The sequence below is a fragment of the Triturus cristatus genome, chromosome 10 (assembly GCF_964204655.1).
Source record: "Triturus cristatus chromosome 10, aTriCri1.1, whole genome shotgun sequence".
In the NCBI taxonomy this organism is placed as follows: Eukaryota; Metazoa; Chordata; class Amphibia; order Caudata; family Salamandridae; genus Triturus; species Triturus cristatus.
This window is the reverse complement of record NC_140593.1, coordinates 552,283,847-552,299,791: the sequence shown is the minus strand read 5'-3', so window position 1 is coordinate 552,299,791 and position 15,945 is coordinate 552,283,847. Positions and strand designations below refer to the sequence as shown.

The following is a 15,945-nucleotide window of genomic DNA, read 5'->3' as shown; positions in this document are numbered from 1 at the left end:
CTGCTGCTCTCCTGCATTCTCTCCCCCCTCCACAGGCCCTTCCTCATTCCTAGGGGCATCCCTGGCTTCTAGCCAGGCCTTCAATGCCTTGTAATACTCTTCCCTTTTGGTGAGACCTGTGATAGGGACTGTGAAGCGTTTGCAAAAATATTTGAGCTGCTTGGCATTGTAGGTGTCTAATTTCTCTTCTTCCCAGGAGAGATCCTCAGAGGCATTGGATCTGGGCTTGCCCATTGTAGCAATAACTGGCAATAACGATCAAAAATAGAATCAGAAAATCTCCAAAAACGTACGTGGTTATGTTATGGTCTGCATTCACTAGTAGTGTACACTATAATTACTGTATGCAATCATAAATGCAAGTCCAGATCCTCACCGCTGACCACCAATGTTAGAAATGGGGGTCTCTAGTTGGCAATGGCTGGCCACTGTCCAAGTAGGGACCCTTCTTCCTAAGTCAGAGTAAGCAGCCTACACCCTTTGACAACCCCTGCTCAACCCTGTGGTAACGTAGCACGAGCAGCTAGGCTTATCTCAGAGGCAGCGTGTGAAGCATTTATGACCATACACAGTAATATAATGAGGAACACTACAAATGGACACCACTCAAGTAGTTATGAAAAAATAGGTATTTTTATATAGACTTAATCACAAGACCAATAACAGTAAAAATCCACAATACTATAAAAATATAATTACTTTAGAAATGCTGCAAGGAAAAATAGTTCAGGATGCACAAAATGATGTTTGGTTCAAGGCAGTGGTCTCTGCGACCCTTTTACTCACAAAGTAACTAGTTCCTGGAGCAAAGCAACAAAAATGTCGCTAAGGCGTTGTAGCGATAAATTTCCTCACGCTAACCAGCGATGCGTTGAATCCTTACCGCAAGGGAGGATGATGCGCTGGGTTGCGGGCAGGACAAAGCGACAAACTTCCTCACGCTAAGCCGGTGATGCGATGAAATCCTTTCCGCGAAGGGAGGATGATGCACCGAGCCTGTTGCGTGTGCGATCTTGCTACGTTGACAAAGATGGCGCTCCGCGAGGAAGCGACGATCCGGATTCGATGCGGGGAAAAATGGCGAACGCTCGGCGTCCGCGCTGCGATGATCCTGTTGCGATGATTTCCAGATAGCGGGCGTTTTCAGGCCCGCAGACAGGTGCTGCGACGATCTTCGGATAGCGGGCGTTTTCAGGCCCGCAGACAGGTGCTGCGACGATCTTCGGGGTTAGCGAGCACTCGGCGACAGCAGAGCGGCGATTTTTCTCACGCTCACCAGCTGCAGCGGCTCGCTAACGGAGGTTAGCGACGATTTTCAGCGCTCTCTTCTCAGCAGTAGAAATAGAGGTCCTGGAACACACAGGAGCCTCACCTGCAGATAGTAATCCTCGCTGGGAGGAAACAGGAGGCTGATGGTGGAGTCTGATGTGCCTGAGACTCCAGCAGGAGGCTAGCTCTCTCCTAGCCCTTGGGTAGTTGCTGTAGCAAAAGAAATAAAAGTCCAATCAAAGTTCTTTTCCTCTTCTTGAAGTCCAGTAGTAACAGCTGCAGGCCAGTCCCAGAAACAGCACACAAGCACAAGGACAGTCCTTCTCCTGCAGATTCTTGTAGTCCCACGGACAGAGGTTCTTCTTGTTATCCAGGAGCAATACCATTTGTAGGGGTTTGTGCACAAATATTTATACCCCCAAAGTCTTTGTTCTTAGGGGGTCCCAAGTCTCTGAACCCAGCCAGAACCAGTTCTGCCCAGCCCTGGAGCACATTGTTGATCAGGCTGCATCCTTCCTTTCAGAAAGAGGGGGTCTGCCTCAGACGCACAGTGGGAGGTGGAGCCAGCATTCACCTTGCCAGGCACAGTCTTATTTAAGTGCAGGAGCTACCCCTCCCCTCACACCAAGGCAGGTCGCTCTATTCACCCCAGGTCTGACTCAGCCTGCCCTGTCCCTCCAAAACCAGACAGCCAATACACATCATAGCAGAGTAAACTGGAAGGCTTAGGCAAGGAAGTACCTATACTCTAAAAGTGGTAGTTTCAAAAACAGGATATAAAAATAACCTTCACTAAAAGATGTATTTTAATATTCTGAGCTCAGGCATACTAGATTCGTTTTTCTACCATGTTCTATGGGTCAGTTAGGACTATAGAATGTAATAGCCCAGACCTCCCATTCTGGCCTATGGAGAACAGGTAGCCTTACAGTAGTGAAAAACGAAATGGGGTGTAATTCACTACTAGGACATGCTACATACATCAGGGCATGTCCTACCTTACACATACAATGCGCCCTATGATAAGGGGGGCTTACAGGATGCCAAGGGAAGGTTTAGGGGCTGGGAAGTGGGTGCACTTCACAGCCAAGATGGCAGTTCTGGACTGCACGCAGACACTGCAGTGGCAGGTCTGAGACACACTTTACAAGCTGCTTCTGTGGGTGGCACAAACCAGTGCTGCAGGCCCACCAGCAGCATTCGGTTTACCAGCCCTGGGCACACACAGGCCACGCTACTAGGGACTAACAGGTAAACCAAATAAGCCAATCATGGATGTACCAATTCATAGGTCATCTTTACAAAGGGAGCATTTGCGCTGTGGCACTGAATGGCAGTGGCACAGCGCCCAGAGCATCTATAACCAGCAAAAACAGAGGAGACACAGCAAAAAAATGGAAGGGAGACTCACGCCAATGGTGCCAGGTCTAACAATTTTCCTTCAGCCAAGAAATTAATCTTTGCCTTAAAACAGATGTAACAATTCTGGGCCTCCATCCGACTTACCTGATCCTGACACAAAAGTTCTATTTTCTCTTCAGCTAACTGTGCAACGTCCTCCTCCTTTTCTTGTTCTCCTGGCTTTTCATTATTGGAGGAACTTGTGGTCTGGGATTCATTATCCAGGTTGATGATTTTTTCATAAACATGCTCCATTACCTTTCTGACTTGCAACATATCACTTGCTGAAAGTCTGTCTCTGCAGAAAGAAGACATGCAAAAAATCAAATTATCTTTCAAAGTTTTCAAAAGAACAAGCATGCTTTCAGCTAAAGACTATTGGTGCTGAGGGCTTTCATCACTTTGATAAAGAGTGCCTGAATCTTTCCAAACAAAGCCCCACACCACCCGCCGTCAAAACACATTGGACTACATGGCCAACCCTGGAACAAAGTCCTCCCATGTACCCCTTTCACATCTGAATCTACCTTCCCCTAAAGATACCATCCAGATCTAATTTTCAGAATTCTTAGGGGGCTGTAGGGCGAAATTATACAAGTTGAGCTGGGAGGGGATTATAGTAGTGAGGAAGAGAGACAACGAAAAGGGTGAGAAGGGCTTTGTGCTCAGAGGAAAGTCACTGTAAGTAAGGCTGATAAGATTGGGTGTTTGAAAGTAGGATTCTTTTTCTGCAACAAAGAGCGGAAGAAAAGGCGCAGAGTGCTCATCTGTATTCTTCAAGGCTCCGGCATCATTTAGTTTGCAGAATAATGCACATTCATCAACATCAAACAGAATTCTCCATAAATGCTGCTTACTACACTACATGATATGGGTATTGTTACAGAAGAAACTTTACTTTAATTTCAACATCATGGTATATTTCTGAGTTACAACTATAGCAAACAAGTTGGGAGAGCATTTTCATCTTACTCCCTTGATCTCGAGAGCACATTGAAAAAATGCCATAATACCTACATCACCAGCATGAATTATCTTGCACATCTCGTGACCCTATGAAAGGGTTATTCTTACCAGGGACTTGATCATATGGACAGAAGACACATTGTGGATGAGATGGAATGATTATGCTTCTTACCTTGTAAGCATCTATGCGTTGCATGGAGTGCTGTAGATTCACATGCGGCGCACACTCTGGCCATCTAGAGTTGGGCTTGAGTGTTTACAACATGTTTTTCTTCAAGGTCGTCTTTTGAGTCACAGGATCCAGTGACGACTCCGCTTAGAGGCAATGTGAATGGTCATCAGCTCCATCTTCAGATTTTTAGACATCAGGTTTAAGTGTAGTGGAGCTAGATGGTGTTCATAGTGATGGTCATGAAGCGTGAATGAAACTAAAGAGAATATCTAGAATATATGTACATTATCTTGCACAACCACTGACTTCCAGGGAGGTGGGTGGGCCCTTGTGAATCTACAGCACAACATGTGATAAATAGATGCTTGCAAAGTAAGTAACATAATCCATTTGCAGTGTGTGTGACTGTAGCAGTTATCACCAAGTAGTAGTTAGTCACTGGGTGTTGCATATGCTTGGAATAAAGTTCTCAGTACAGCTTGTCTATATATGAATGTTGGCGTGCGAGGACATCCACAGAATAGTGTTTGGCAAGTGTGTGGAGTTGACCAAGTAGCTGCTTTACAAATGTCCGCTATAGGAATGTTACCTAAGAAAGCAATGGACGTACCCTTCTTCCTAGGAGAAGGAGCTTCTGGGGGGCACGGGTAAGGTCCTTTTTGCCTTGACATAACAAGTCTGAAAGCATTTGACTATCCATCTAGCAATCCCTGCTTTGGCTATAGCGTAGCCCCGTCTGGGGTTAGAGAAAGCTACAAACATCTGTGTTTTTCTAAATGATTTTGTTCTGTCATTATGGTATAATAGTGCTCTTTTAACATCTAAAGAGTGAAGGGTTCTTTCAGCTCCTGAATGTGGATTGAAAAAGAACACTGGGAGCTCAATGGTCTGATTAAGATTAAAAGACAACAGAACTTTAGACAAACATTTCGGATTAGGTTTTAGGATTGCTCTGTCCTTATGCATTTGAAAGAACAGTGAGTGCTTGTACATCACTAACCATTCACAAAGAGGTGAATGCTACTAAGAATGCAGTTTTCCTAGAAAGTTATTGAAGTGGACAGCAATGCAAGGACACAAAAGGGGGAACCATGAGTCTAGTTAATAGCAAAATGAGATTCCATACTGGAGCCGGTGGTGTTCTTGGAGGTATTACCATTTTCAGACCTTCGATGAATGTTTTGACAACAGGTGTTTTTAACAGTGAGCGATGTTCTCTATATCGTAAGGGCGCAGCAATGGCTGCGAGGTGAAGACGTATGGATGTGTAAGCTAGACCTGACCTTTGGAGATGTAGTAGCTAGCATTACACATTTTGTACTGTAGGGTTGATAGGATCAATGTGTTGAGCCATGCAGTAACATACAGATCATTTCCATTTAGCTGAATAGCAAGTTCTAGTGGTAGAGCCTCTCACTTCTTTAAGAAGGTTCATATATTCAGACGGCAGATTTATGTAACCAAACTCTAGGACTTCAGGAGCCAGATGGCTAGATTGAGCTGTTTGGTTTCTGGGTGCCTGATTGGCCCATTGTTTTGTGTCAGAAGATCTTGCTGCCTGGGGAGCTTCTCGTGAGGGACCACTGACACTTCCAGTAATGTGGGGTACTGTGGTTGTCATGCTCATGTGGGAGCTACTAGAATGAGGGTGAGACGGGTTTGCCTGAATTTCCTCACCACATATGGAAGTACTGGGAGAGGTGGAAAAGTGCAGGCAAAAATCCCTGCCCAGTTCACCCATAGTGCATTGCCTAGTGACTGTGGGTGGAAGCGAAGTGTTGGCATTTTGCATTTTTCCACTGTTTGGAATAGATCTAGTTTTGGTGTACCCCATCTCTTATTAGGACTGGTGGGTGGGCATCCCACTCATGGACTTTTTGCTGTGTCCTGCTTAGGAGGTCCGAAGTGTCATTTTCTTCTCCCAGGAGATAATCTGCCAGGAGTTGAATGTGGTGTTGTAATGCCCGTCTCCATATGTTCTGCACTAATTGACATGAGTGGAGAATGAGTGCCTCCTTGTTTTTGTATGTAATACATTGCTGTCATATTGTCACTTTTTATAAGGACCTCCTTATGATGAATGTATGCTAGGACGTCCTTGAGCACTAACTGAATTGCATGGAGTTCTAGAAAACTGATGATTAGTTCTTTGCAGAGAAGTCCATACTCCTAGTACTGTCATTTCTAATATGAGCGCCCTTCAACCCATGAGTGAAGAGTCTATGGTAATGGTCACTTGCGGATTTGGATCCTTGAAGACCCTTTCCTGAAGCAGATTGTAGCTGTTCCACTATTGCAGGGAACAATTAACTGTTGGCTGAATCACCACTAGATCCTCTATACTGCCCTCCGCTTGTGACCTTTGTGATGCTAAGCACTCCTGTAAAGAGTGCATGGAAATAAGCATTTTTGAGGTTGAGGTTTGTCACGAACTCGCCTTCCTGCAAAAGTGGAATTACATCCTGAAGGGTCACCATATGAAAATGTTCCGATAGGATGTATTGGTTGAGTGGTCTGTGGTCTACAATACACCACAATGTTCTGTCATTATTTGAGACTTGAAAGTATAGTGAATACACTCCTATGCCCAGATACATTTTTGGAACTGGTTTGATGGCTCCTTTGGCAAGGAGCACCTTTACTTCTTCCTTGAGAAGATGTAAGTGTTGAGGGCTGAGGATGTGTCTGCGTGGAGGAATGTTGGATGGGGTTGCTAGGAGTTCTAGACAGTTAACGTGCTTCACTATTGACAGTACACACTGGTCCCACGTGATTACAGCCCACTGTGTCTGAAACCTCAGAAGTCTACCCCCGACAGGAGCTGGGTGGTCGAGGGGATTGGAACGCAATGGGAGTCACTGTTCAGAAGTGGAGGCGGCACCTTTAGATGGAATACCTCTGCACTTTCTCCTGTTTCTATTGCTTCTGCATGATCCACTACCAAAACCTTTTCCTCTCTGTTGTTGGTAGGCCTGATGCATCAATGGCAGGATTGCCTCAGATCTGTGGTGGGTGCTTTACCTCCACCCCTGCCCTGCTGCTTCTGAAAGGGCTGGCACGAGCCAGCTGTTTGCAGCGCGCCCATCACTTTGGCCATCTCAGTGCCCTTTTCAATATTTTCTAACATTTCATCGACCTTCAAGCTGAAGAGATGTTTGGGGGCACTAATAGAAGGTGTTGCTGCACCTGAGGTTTGAATCTTGAAATAGGCAGCCACGCATGTCTGTGTAAAAGGACAGCAGAAATGTTACTCCTTGCTGAAGTGTAAGCTGCATCCAGAGCACATCTAATGGTTGCATTAGATGCAAGGTTCCCATCTGTGACAACATGTACCCTTTCTTTTTATATTCACATGGGAGCTGGAGGAGATCTTCCATCTCATCCCATTGTGCCCGGTTGTATTTACAGAGCAGGCTTACAGAATTAGCAATGCACCAATGATTGGGATTCCCTACAGCCCCCTTCTGGCGGCAGCCTCAATCTGCTTACTCGCCTTTCCAGGAGGAGGTACATCTCCTGTCGCTTGTAATGCAGAGTGATTCCGTGCTGTAGCCACTACTAGAGAATATGGGGACGGATGTCCACTGATGTGGAGTGGGTCTGAAAGAGGCCTTATACTTTCTTTCCACCCTAGGTGGCAGTACTCTACCTTTTACTGAGTCCTTGAAAATCTCTACAGATTGCTTCAGCATTGACTTTATCGTGAGAAGATTATACAGATTTTTCCGTTCTAGATAAAGTCTCCACCAGGAAGTCCTCTACCTCAGGTGTGACATGCTAATCCACCTTGTGGTATGCTGCAGCCCTCTTTTTTTAACCATCTTTATTGGCATTTCACTGATTAATCCAATACTGTGTTTCACATAGTATACACAGTAATAGCAGCATTTCTGTCTTCACAAGATCTGATTCTCATTGTAACACAATTATAACTTCTGTGCCACTCAAATCAAAATGTAACTCACACTTCACCCACCCATCCCCTTCGTGTCTTGAGTCCTTTATCTGCACTTTCTTCTTAAGCTCAATAACCATCATCCTGAATGCAGTAAATTTGATCAAGCTTCAGAATTTCCTACCCCCGCCCCTTCGGTACCCCGGGCTCTGTTTTGTATTGTCCCCCTTTTCCACCTCCTCCCCTTGAGGGTCTCTTAGATCTGCAGTCATCTCAGACCACGTCTGCACATCATCTTTGAGTTTTTCATCATTTCAAATTTTTTTCATCCGGATCAATTCAGCCGTAGCCCATTCACTGAAATCTATTAACCACATTTTCTGATTCACTTTTTCTGTTTTGGACTGGGAATTAGATCCAGTAGGACTGAGCGTATTGTCCTAGGAATGGACCATCCTGTAGCCTTGTGTATTTTTTCCAGCCCGTCCTCCCAGAAGAGACTCAAGTTCTGGCATGCCCATATCATAGGAACGAAGAAAGCTATTGATTCACCACATCTAGGGCAAGCATCTGACCGTTCCGGATACATTTTACTTAATCTGTACAGGGTTAAATATACTTGGTGTATGATGTTATATTGAATTAATTTAAATCGCGCATTGGAACTTACTTCCCGTACTCCCTCATGCACGCTTGCCTAGTCGCCTAGTCCTGCTCTGATATGGACTCCTCCGATTCCTCCTCCCACCTTGCCTTTATCTGAAGGGCTGTGGCTGGCATGTCGTCTCGAAAAGATATATATTTAAGCGACATCCTCCCGCCATAGATAATAGCATTGTGAGCACTGCTGTACTAGGGGGCTCCTCTGGGAAGGAGGTCCGCACCGCCCCGGGCCCACTGCTGCTATCTTTACATACTGCAGGTATTGTTCCACTTCCAATTCAAAAGTAGTTGCAGCCTGCTTCCGTGTCAGAAACCTGCCGTTACTATACAAAACCCCCCATAGTGTGTCATTCTCCGTCTTTCCAACTTTGGACAGACATGGGGTCTGCAATTTGTTTAAAGGGTCTTATAACCCACAAGGGCAGAGTTCTTCAATCTGTGGGGCGCGCCCCCCCAGGGGGGCGCAACACCATCTCAGGGGGGGGGGGGGGGGCGCACTCCCGCCATAGATAATAGTATTGTGAGCACTGCTGTACTAAGGGGCTCCTCTGGGAAGGAGGTCCACACCGCCCCGGGCCCACTGCTGCTATCTTTACATACTGCAGGTATTGTTCCACTTCCAATTCAAAAGTAGTTGCAGCCTGCTCCGGTGTCAGAAACCTGCTGTTACTATACAAAACCCCCCATAGTGTGTCATTCTCCGTCTTTCCAACTTTGGACAGACATGGGGTCTGCAATTTGTTTAAAGGGTCTTATAACGCACAAGGGCAGAGTTCTTCAATCTGTGGGGCGCGCCGCCCCAGGGGGGCGCAACACCATCTCAGGGGGGGGGCGCGCACGCCACTCTAAAATCTTACCTTTGTTGTCCCGGGTCGAAGTCTTCACCCATTTCAAATGGGAATTGTTTTTCATTAGAGAACTCCATTTACAGAGGGTTGGAGGGGGGGGGAGAGGGGAAATCATGGGGCACGACCTGCCCATGCCGTTGTCTGTTAAGAGCTAACAGTTCACTGTCCCAGAAGGGGGTTAATTGGTAGAGCTGAAATGCTTCAGCTGCAGTGGGAGGCAGGAAGTCTCCTCAGCTAAAACCGAAAGCAAAACGAACAGACAGTCCTGTTCCTTCCCGTTCGCGATTTCATAGAGGAGACTCCTTGCCTCCCATTGCAGCTGAAATGACTGATTCTAAGTGAGAAGTCCAATGAAATCAGAGGGTATGGGGTGAAGGAGACCAAAGTGTAGTCATGAGCCATGATGTGGGTTCCGGACTCAAGGGCTCTTCTGTTGGGTTAATAGCTCTGTCATTGTCCACTGTATATGAAACATTTTTGTTGTTGTTGGTATAGTTAGTGCTATATATATATTCTTATTTTATCATTAGTATTTAAATGCATGTATATATTGCTTGAACATGAAGTGATAGTATATAAAACTGATCGCACTTTTGTTTGGTTCATCCTCATGTGTTCATTAACCAAGCACCTAACCATCCATTCACATCCACCCATTCTTCCATCAACCCACAACTAAACATATATCCATACACACATTGAATCCATTCATGTATATAACCACACCCATCCATTTTGTGCTCAGGCAGCCATCTGTTTCTCCTTGTATACAGTCATTCAGCCATCGATCCATCCATCCAGGTATCTAACCAACATCCACCTAGTGCCAATATGGATTTTCTGGTTGCATGTGCATCTGTGTGTGTTTTGCTCTGCATGTATGTTTGCTTCTGGAAGTGGTATGTTTGCATATACATCTCTGGAAGTGTGGTTTCTGATTTTGTGTCTAGTATTATCAAACAATATACACCCATTCTAACAAACACATAGACCTAAAAAACACAAGACAAAAGGCTTTACCAATGATGGTTTCATTAATGCCCAACTGCAGCATTTACACTCTATTTAAGATGCAGACCGCCACAGAGTATGCATTCCTTTAAAGACTAGCGATGGCAGGTTTGTCTGCACTGCTGAGCCCATACAGTAACTATTTTCAGGAAAAAATGTCTTCCCCACCCCACGGCCTTTCTTTTCCATTAGTCGAGTAGACCTTTCCAGAAGACGTCTCTACAGACAGGCCCCAATGTCTGCTAGGTATTGCTTTCCCTCCTTTGGAAAAGGGGGTGTTCAAGTGCCTCTCCCCTCCTTCTTTCCCTGTGTTCCCTACATACATGGCCAAAGTTTCCTCTCTTTTTGTGGAAGGATGCTCTGGCCTCGTGCATCTGTTGTCTGCAATGATCGTGGTAGTAGCTTGACTAATGCTGCTTACTTTCTTGTACTGGTTTCTGGTGTGAGGGGTGTCTATACTGTTCTCGTTTGTGCTTTTCTGGTTCTGTGGATGTTTGAGGCTCTGCTGATGCTGCTGGACATTCCATGTTTGCCCTGCTGCTGCTTGTGCTGTCCTGCCACCTGTGTGAGGCAATTACTGTGTTGCTGCCTGTGCTCTGCCTGTGTCGTTTGGCTAAGGAAACTTGGCATACTGCTGCATTTGCTCTACTTGTTCTTTGCTTGAGGAAAGTATTTCCTGCTGCAAAGCGAGTTGTATTATTTGGCTAATGAAAGTTTGCACTGCTCCATTCTGGGGTGTATTTGTTGTCTTTGCATAAGTAAGCTTATAGTGCTGCTTCTGATACCAACCTACAAAAGTTGGAAGACCTCTGGCATAGGGTGTCTTCCGGATTACTCTCCTAACTGTATCCTCCCACACTTTTGTCACATGTCTAATTATGTAGGAGTATTCTTTTGGAATTGCAGCACCCATCATAAGTCACTTGATAGGGGGTTTCTCCCGTAGGTGCCCACCAGTACTCTCTTCTCCCCCAGTTACTATCCTTTCCAGCCAGTGGACCGAGTGTTGCAATTGAGCCGCTATGTAGTAAAGGTTCATACAGGGGATCTCCAGTCCTCCATCCACCCATTTCCGTGGGAGAGTTCCTAGTTTCACCAGTTTACGTTTGTTGCCCCACAACAATTCCACTATCAAACTGACTAACAACGTAAAAAATGACTTCGGGATTTCATAGAAGTAATGTTGTAGGGTGTAAAGGCATCAGGGTAGTATTATAATTTCTATGATTACCACACTTCCCATCAAAGAAAGAGGCAGGGACTTCCACAATCCCACAGAGGTACGGATACCTTATATTAGTCTCCCTATAGTATGCTCCAGGAATAATGAGGGGGGAGTGCCACCACTGAACTCCCAAACACCTTATACCTTCTGTTTTAAATGGCAGACCCACCTCTGGGTGGGCCCCGGATGGCACCTGCATCAGTCTGCCAATTGGGATTATTTTCGACTTCCCAAGGTTTATCTGGAGACCGGAGAACACTCCAAATTTTTCCAACTCATTCACAGGCACTGCATTGGTTGGACATCTTAGGTAAATATAGGGAGATGACCTGTATCTCCCAAACGGATTCTCCAACCCTCAATACTTTTTCTTCGCGTTATCGCCAAGGGCTCCATCTCCACCGCAAACAGCAGCGGCGACAGGGGGCATTCCTGCCTCGTTCTCCCGGTCAAGCTGAATTTGCTGAGGCGCACTCGGGACGTCTGGTTCGTATATAACAATTGAACCCACTGGAGAAAAGCCAAACTCATCCCCATTTTTCGGAGGACCGCCCAGATGCATTCCCACTTTACAAAGTTGAAAGTCTGCTCCATGTCTAGCTTTGCCAGAGCTCAGTCTTCAGTCAGTAATATTGGGGCATGCCAAATATGTGCCAGTCTTCTCAAGTTATGAATAGTGTTCCTCCTGGGTATAAATCCAGCTTGGTCCGGATGTACCAAGCGTGGCATATGAGGTAATAACCTAGCTGCTAGAATCCCGCTCAATAATTATCTACGTTTTATCTCTGATAAAATTCGGCCAGGAGACCATCACTGCCTGGGCACTTGGCGGTTTTGAGAAGTCTGATAACATAATTATTCCTTAGTTATAGGGGATGCCAGTGCTTCTGCCTCCCCAGGGTCCAGCTGAGTTATTTCAATATGGTCTAGATAGGACTAATATTTCTGTGGGTGTGTTAGACTTGTTTGATAGGCATTAGCTAGATGCTGGCCCAATATGTTTATAAATGCCCCTTGGGTACAGATCAAATCCCCATTCCCGTCTTGTAATTGCACTATTGGGAGGGCTGTGGATTTTGACATAATCAATCTCGCAAATAATGCCCCAGACGTATCACCTTCCATATGGAGGTGGTGTCGGTATGCAATGTATTTATGTTTTTACAGCCTACCCCAGGAAGTCATGAGTGCTTCGCGTGTCGCCACCCATGCCTCCCCACGACAGTCATCTTTATCAACTTGAGTCTCCGCTGGGCTTACTTGTATACCATGTCCACACTATTACATGTTATTGTCTCTCTCACCTTTCCTCCTTCATGCCAACCTTTGTCTGCACTCCATCGTGCCATTCATTCAACTGGTTCCTCTAGACAAAAAGGATCAAGTCCTGTATCCTGGGTCGCGGTTTCCGATTCCTGAACTGTTTCGGTGTCCGAAGCCTGCAATGTTCCGTCTGGGCGGACCCAGATCCTGCCCCGACTTTCTCTTCTAGATTGTGACTTCTACCTTGGTTCCCTTCGTCACTCTCAGTTTTTATCTCCTGTTGTCGATGCTCTGGATGACCCTGTCGAGGGGACCAGGCAGGTACCTGGTATCCCACTGGAGTCCAACTAGTCAGGATATATCGATCCGGGTGCCTTTCGTGCGTATGAGCTGTAGGATTGCATCCCTATCCGATAATTGAAGAACCGGGAGAGGTTTGCAAAATTCCGCAGTGGACAAAAAAATAATTGTGAGCGGTTTTTGGGACTAGTGTTTTATTACCTGGGGCACAAGATGCGAGAAGCCAGTGGGGGTGTGAGTGGGGAATAGAAAAACAAGTTACTTACCTTCGGTAAAGCTTTTTCTGGTGTATGCAGTATCTGCCTGTGGATTCCTCACATTTTGCATTTCCCCCTGTGCCAGCATTCCACAGAAATATTTTTCTAGCTCTCCCACGTCGAGGACGTCACAATGGAACAGCTCCGCCCTCGACCCCGCGTGATGTCATTGGAGCCATAAGACGACCTTGTCAGTGTGCTGATGTCAGTTCCACCCATTTTTTCCATGTCCTCGTGGCGAACGGGTGGACCAACAACATAATACAAGAGCATACAGCATACAAAATACATACACAAATACATACAGTATATATGTAAAGAGGAAAAGCTAAAACCAAAGCATTTCTTTAGAACAAATTGTATGACAAGAAAATGACATGATAAACAACAATGTCAAACAATAAGAACTCTTTCTGTATATGCAGGTGGACAACGGGGAAGGGGGTGGGTCAGTGAGGAATCCACAGGCAGATACTGTATCCACCAAAAAAGGCATGACCAAAGGTAAGTAACTTGTTCTTCTGATGGATGCATCTGCCTGTTCATTCTTCACCTTTTGCATTGAATCTCCAAGCAGTTCCTCTCCCGGAGGAGGGCGTCCACCTCCCTATTCCAAAAAACCCTGCAGAACAGAACGTGCAAAATGGCCATCCCTCCGAATCTAAGCAGTAATGCTTCGCCAAAGTGTGCAGGGAGGCCGAAATTGCTGCCTTGCAGATGTCTACAACAGGGACACTTCTAGCCAAAACAGAAGATGATGACTTAGCTCTGATGGAATAAGCTCCAATACCTTCAGGTGGCTCCTTCTTGGCCAAGGTGTAGCAGATCTTGATGCAAAAGATGATTAACCAGGAGAGTGTTAGTTTGTGGACAGCTTTGCCCTTCATCCTTCCAATATAGCCAACGAAGAGCTGGTTATCCAGTCTTAAGTCCCTGGTTTTGTACAGGGAAAAGCCGACTCCTAGGGTCCAAGCGGTAAAGTCTCTCCTCCTCCTTGGAAGGGTGAGGGGAGAGGATAGACGGTAGGTAAGGTAATTGACTGTAAGATGGAAAGGAGTAACCACCTTAGGCAGGAAAGCAGGCCTGGTGCTGAGAACCATCTTATCTGCATGAATGGTTAAAAAAGGAGGGTTAAAGCTAAGAGCCTGAAGCTCACTTACTCTCCTGGCAGAGGAAATACCAATCAGAAAAACTGTCTTGAAAGTAAGAAGCCTCAACGGGCAACTATGAAGAGACTAAAAAGGAAACCCCATAAGAAATGTTAGTACTAAATTCAAATTCCACTGAGGCATAATAAAGGGAGTGGGAGGGAACCAATTAGTGAGGCCCTTAATGAACCTCATGACAACGGGGGCCTTAAATAAAGACGGCTGGTCTGGCAAACAAAGGAAGGCAGACAAGTTACCCTTTATCGTAGCCACAGCACAACCTTGCTGGGCCAAGAAAAATGAAAAACCAAGCACATCAGATAAATGGGCATTCAAAGGATCAATTGATCTCTCTCCACACCACTTCACAAACTTGGACCATCAAGAAGAATAAATAGATTTGGTGGAGTGTCTCCTGGATGATAAAATAACATCCACCACATCCGGTGGGAGAAAGAACGAACTCGGATTGCCCCGTTCCATCTCCAAGCATAAAGGAGCAGGCTCTGAAGGTGGCAGTGTAGAATCTGCCCCTGCGACTGCGAGAGGTCTGCCCCGAGGGGGAGATGAGGCGGAGGGTGTGATGAGAGGTGAAGAAGGTCTGTGCACCACACCTTTCTTGGCCAATCCTGGGCAATCAATAAGACTTGGGCCCTGTCCTGACAAATTTTACTCAGAACTTGAGGAAGGGTATGGGGGGGGGGGGGAGGCCAGGGAAAACCAGCCCTGGCGAGGAGGGTAAGGTGGTGGAAACTCTTGGAAGGGTAGGGCGTACCCATTCTCTACAAGATTCAAAACCCAAAGGTCTGATGTAAAACATTTCCAGAAAATGGGGGGGGGGGGGGGGACGCGTAAAGGAGTTGTGAGCCTCAATCCAATTGAAACACGTCCCCAAACGCTCCCAGCATCGACTCTTTAAGACTGCAGAACAAGGGACAGTGTGCGGTCTCTTGAGTGGCAAAACAGTCCAACCGAGGAAACCTCCACATCATGAAGATGTGATGGACCACCTCCGGTTGAAGCCGCCACGTGTGATCGGCAGAGTACTGCCAACTGAGAATGTCTGCACCTACATTTAACACCCCGGCCAGATGATTTGCAACTAAACAAATCTGATGGCCATGAGCCCAGGACCAGAGTTGCAGAGCCTCGCTGCAGAGACAATACGACCCTACACTTCCCTGTTTGTTTATGTACCACATCGCAGTAGTGTTGTCCGTCAGGACTTGAACCAACTGACCGCGAAGGGAGGGAAGGAAGGCCTTGAGAGCCAAACTTATTGCCCGCAATTCCAGAAGGTAGATGTGGAGCAACCTTTCCTCCGGGGACCAAAGACCCTTGATCTCCAGATCCCCCAGCTGAGCATCCCACATTACAGTGGAGGCATCCGTGATCACTGTGACCACCAGTGGAGGAGGTTGAAAAGGCTTCCCTTGAGACAGGTTGCCAGGCACACTCCAACAAGACCGCTCCGCTGCAGTGTCTCTGGAGATTCTGACCATCTCCCCGAGATTTGCATTGTGCTGA

At 46.2% G+C, this 15,945-nt stretch overlaps 1 protein-coding gene across 2 annotated transcripts in view; it reads right to left on the bottom strand.

Annotated features, from left to right (window-relative positions):
* Window positions 1-15,945, bottom strand: part of WDR48 (WD repeat domain 48) — a 589,407-nt gene that overhangs the window by 84,331 nt on the left and 489,131 nt on the right. For both annotated transcript variants that reach the window (XM_085632038.1, XM_085632039.1), the window contains exon 18: window positions 2,776-2,968. In XM_085632038.1, the coding sequence (XP_085488164.1) occupies window positions 2,776-2,968 (193 nt within the window). The remainder of the gene's footprint in view (window positions 1-2,775; window positions 2,969-15,945) is intronic.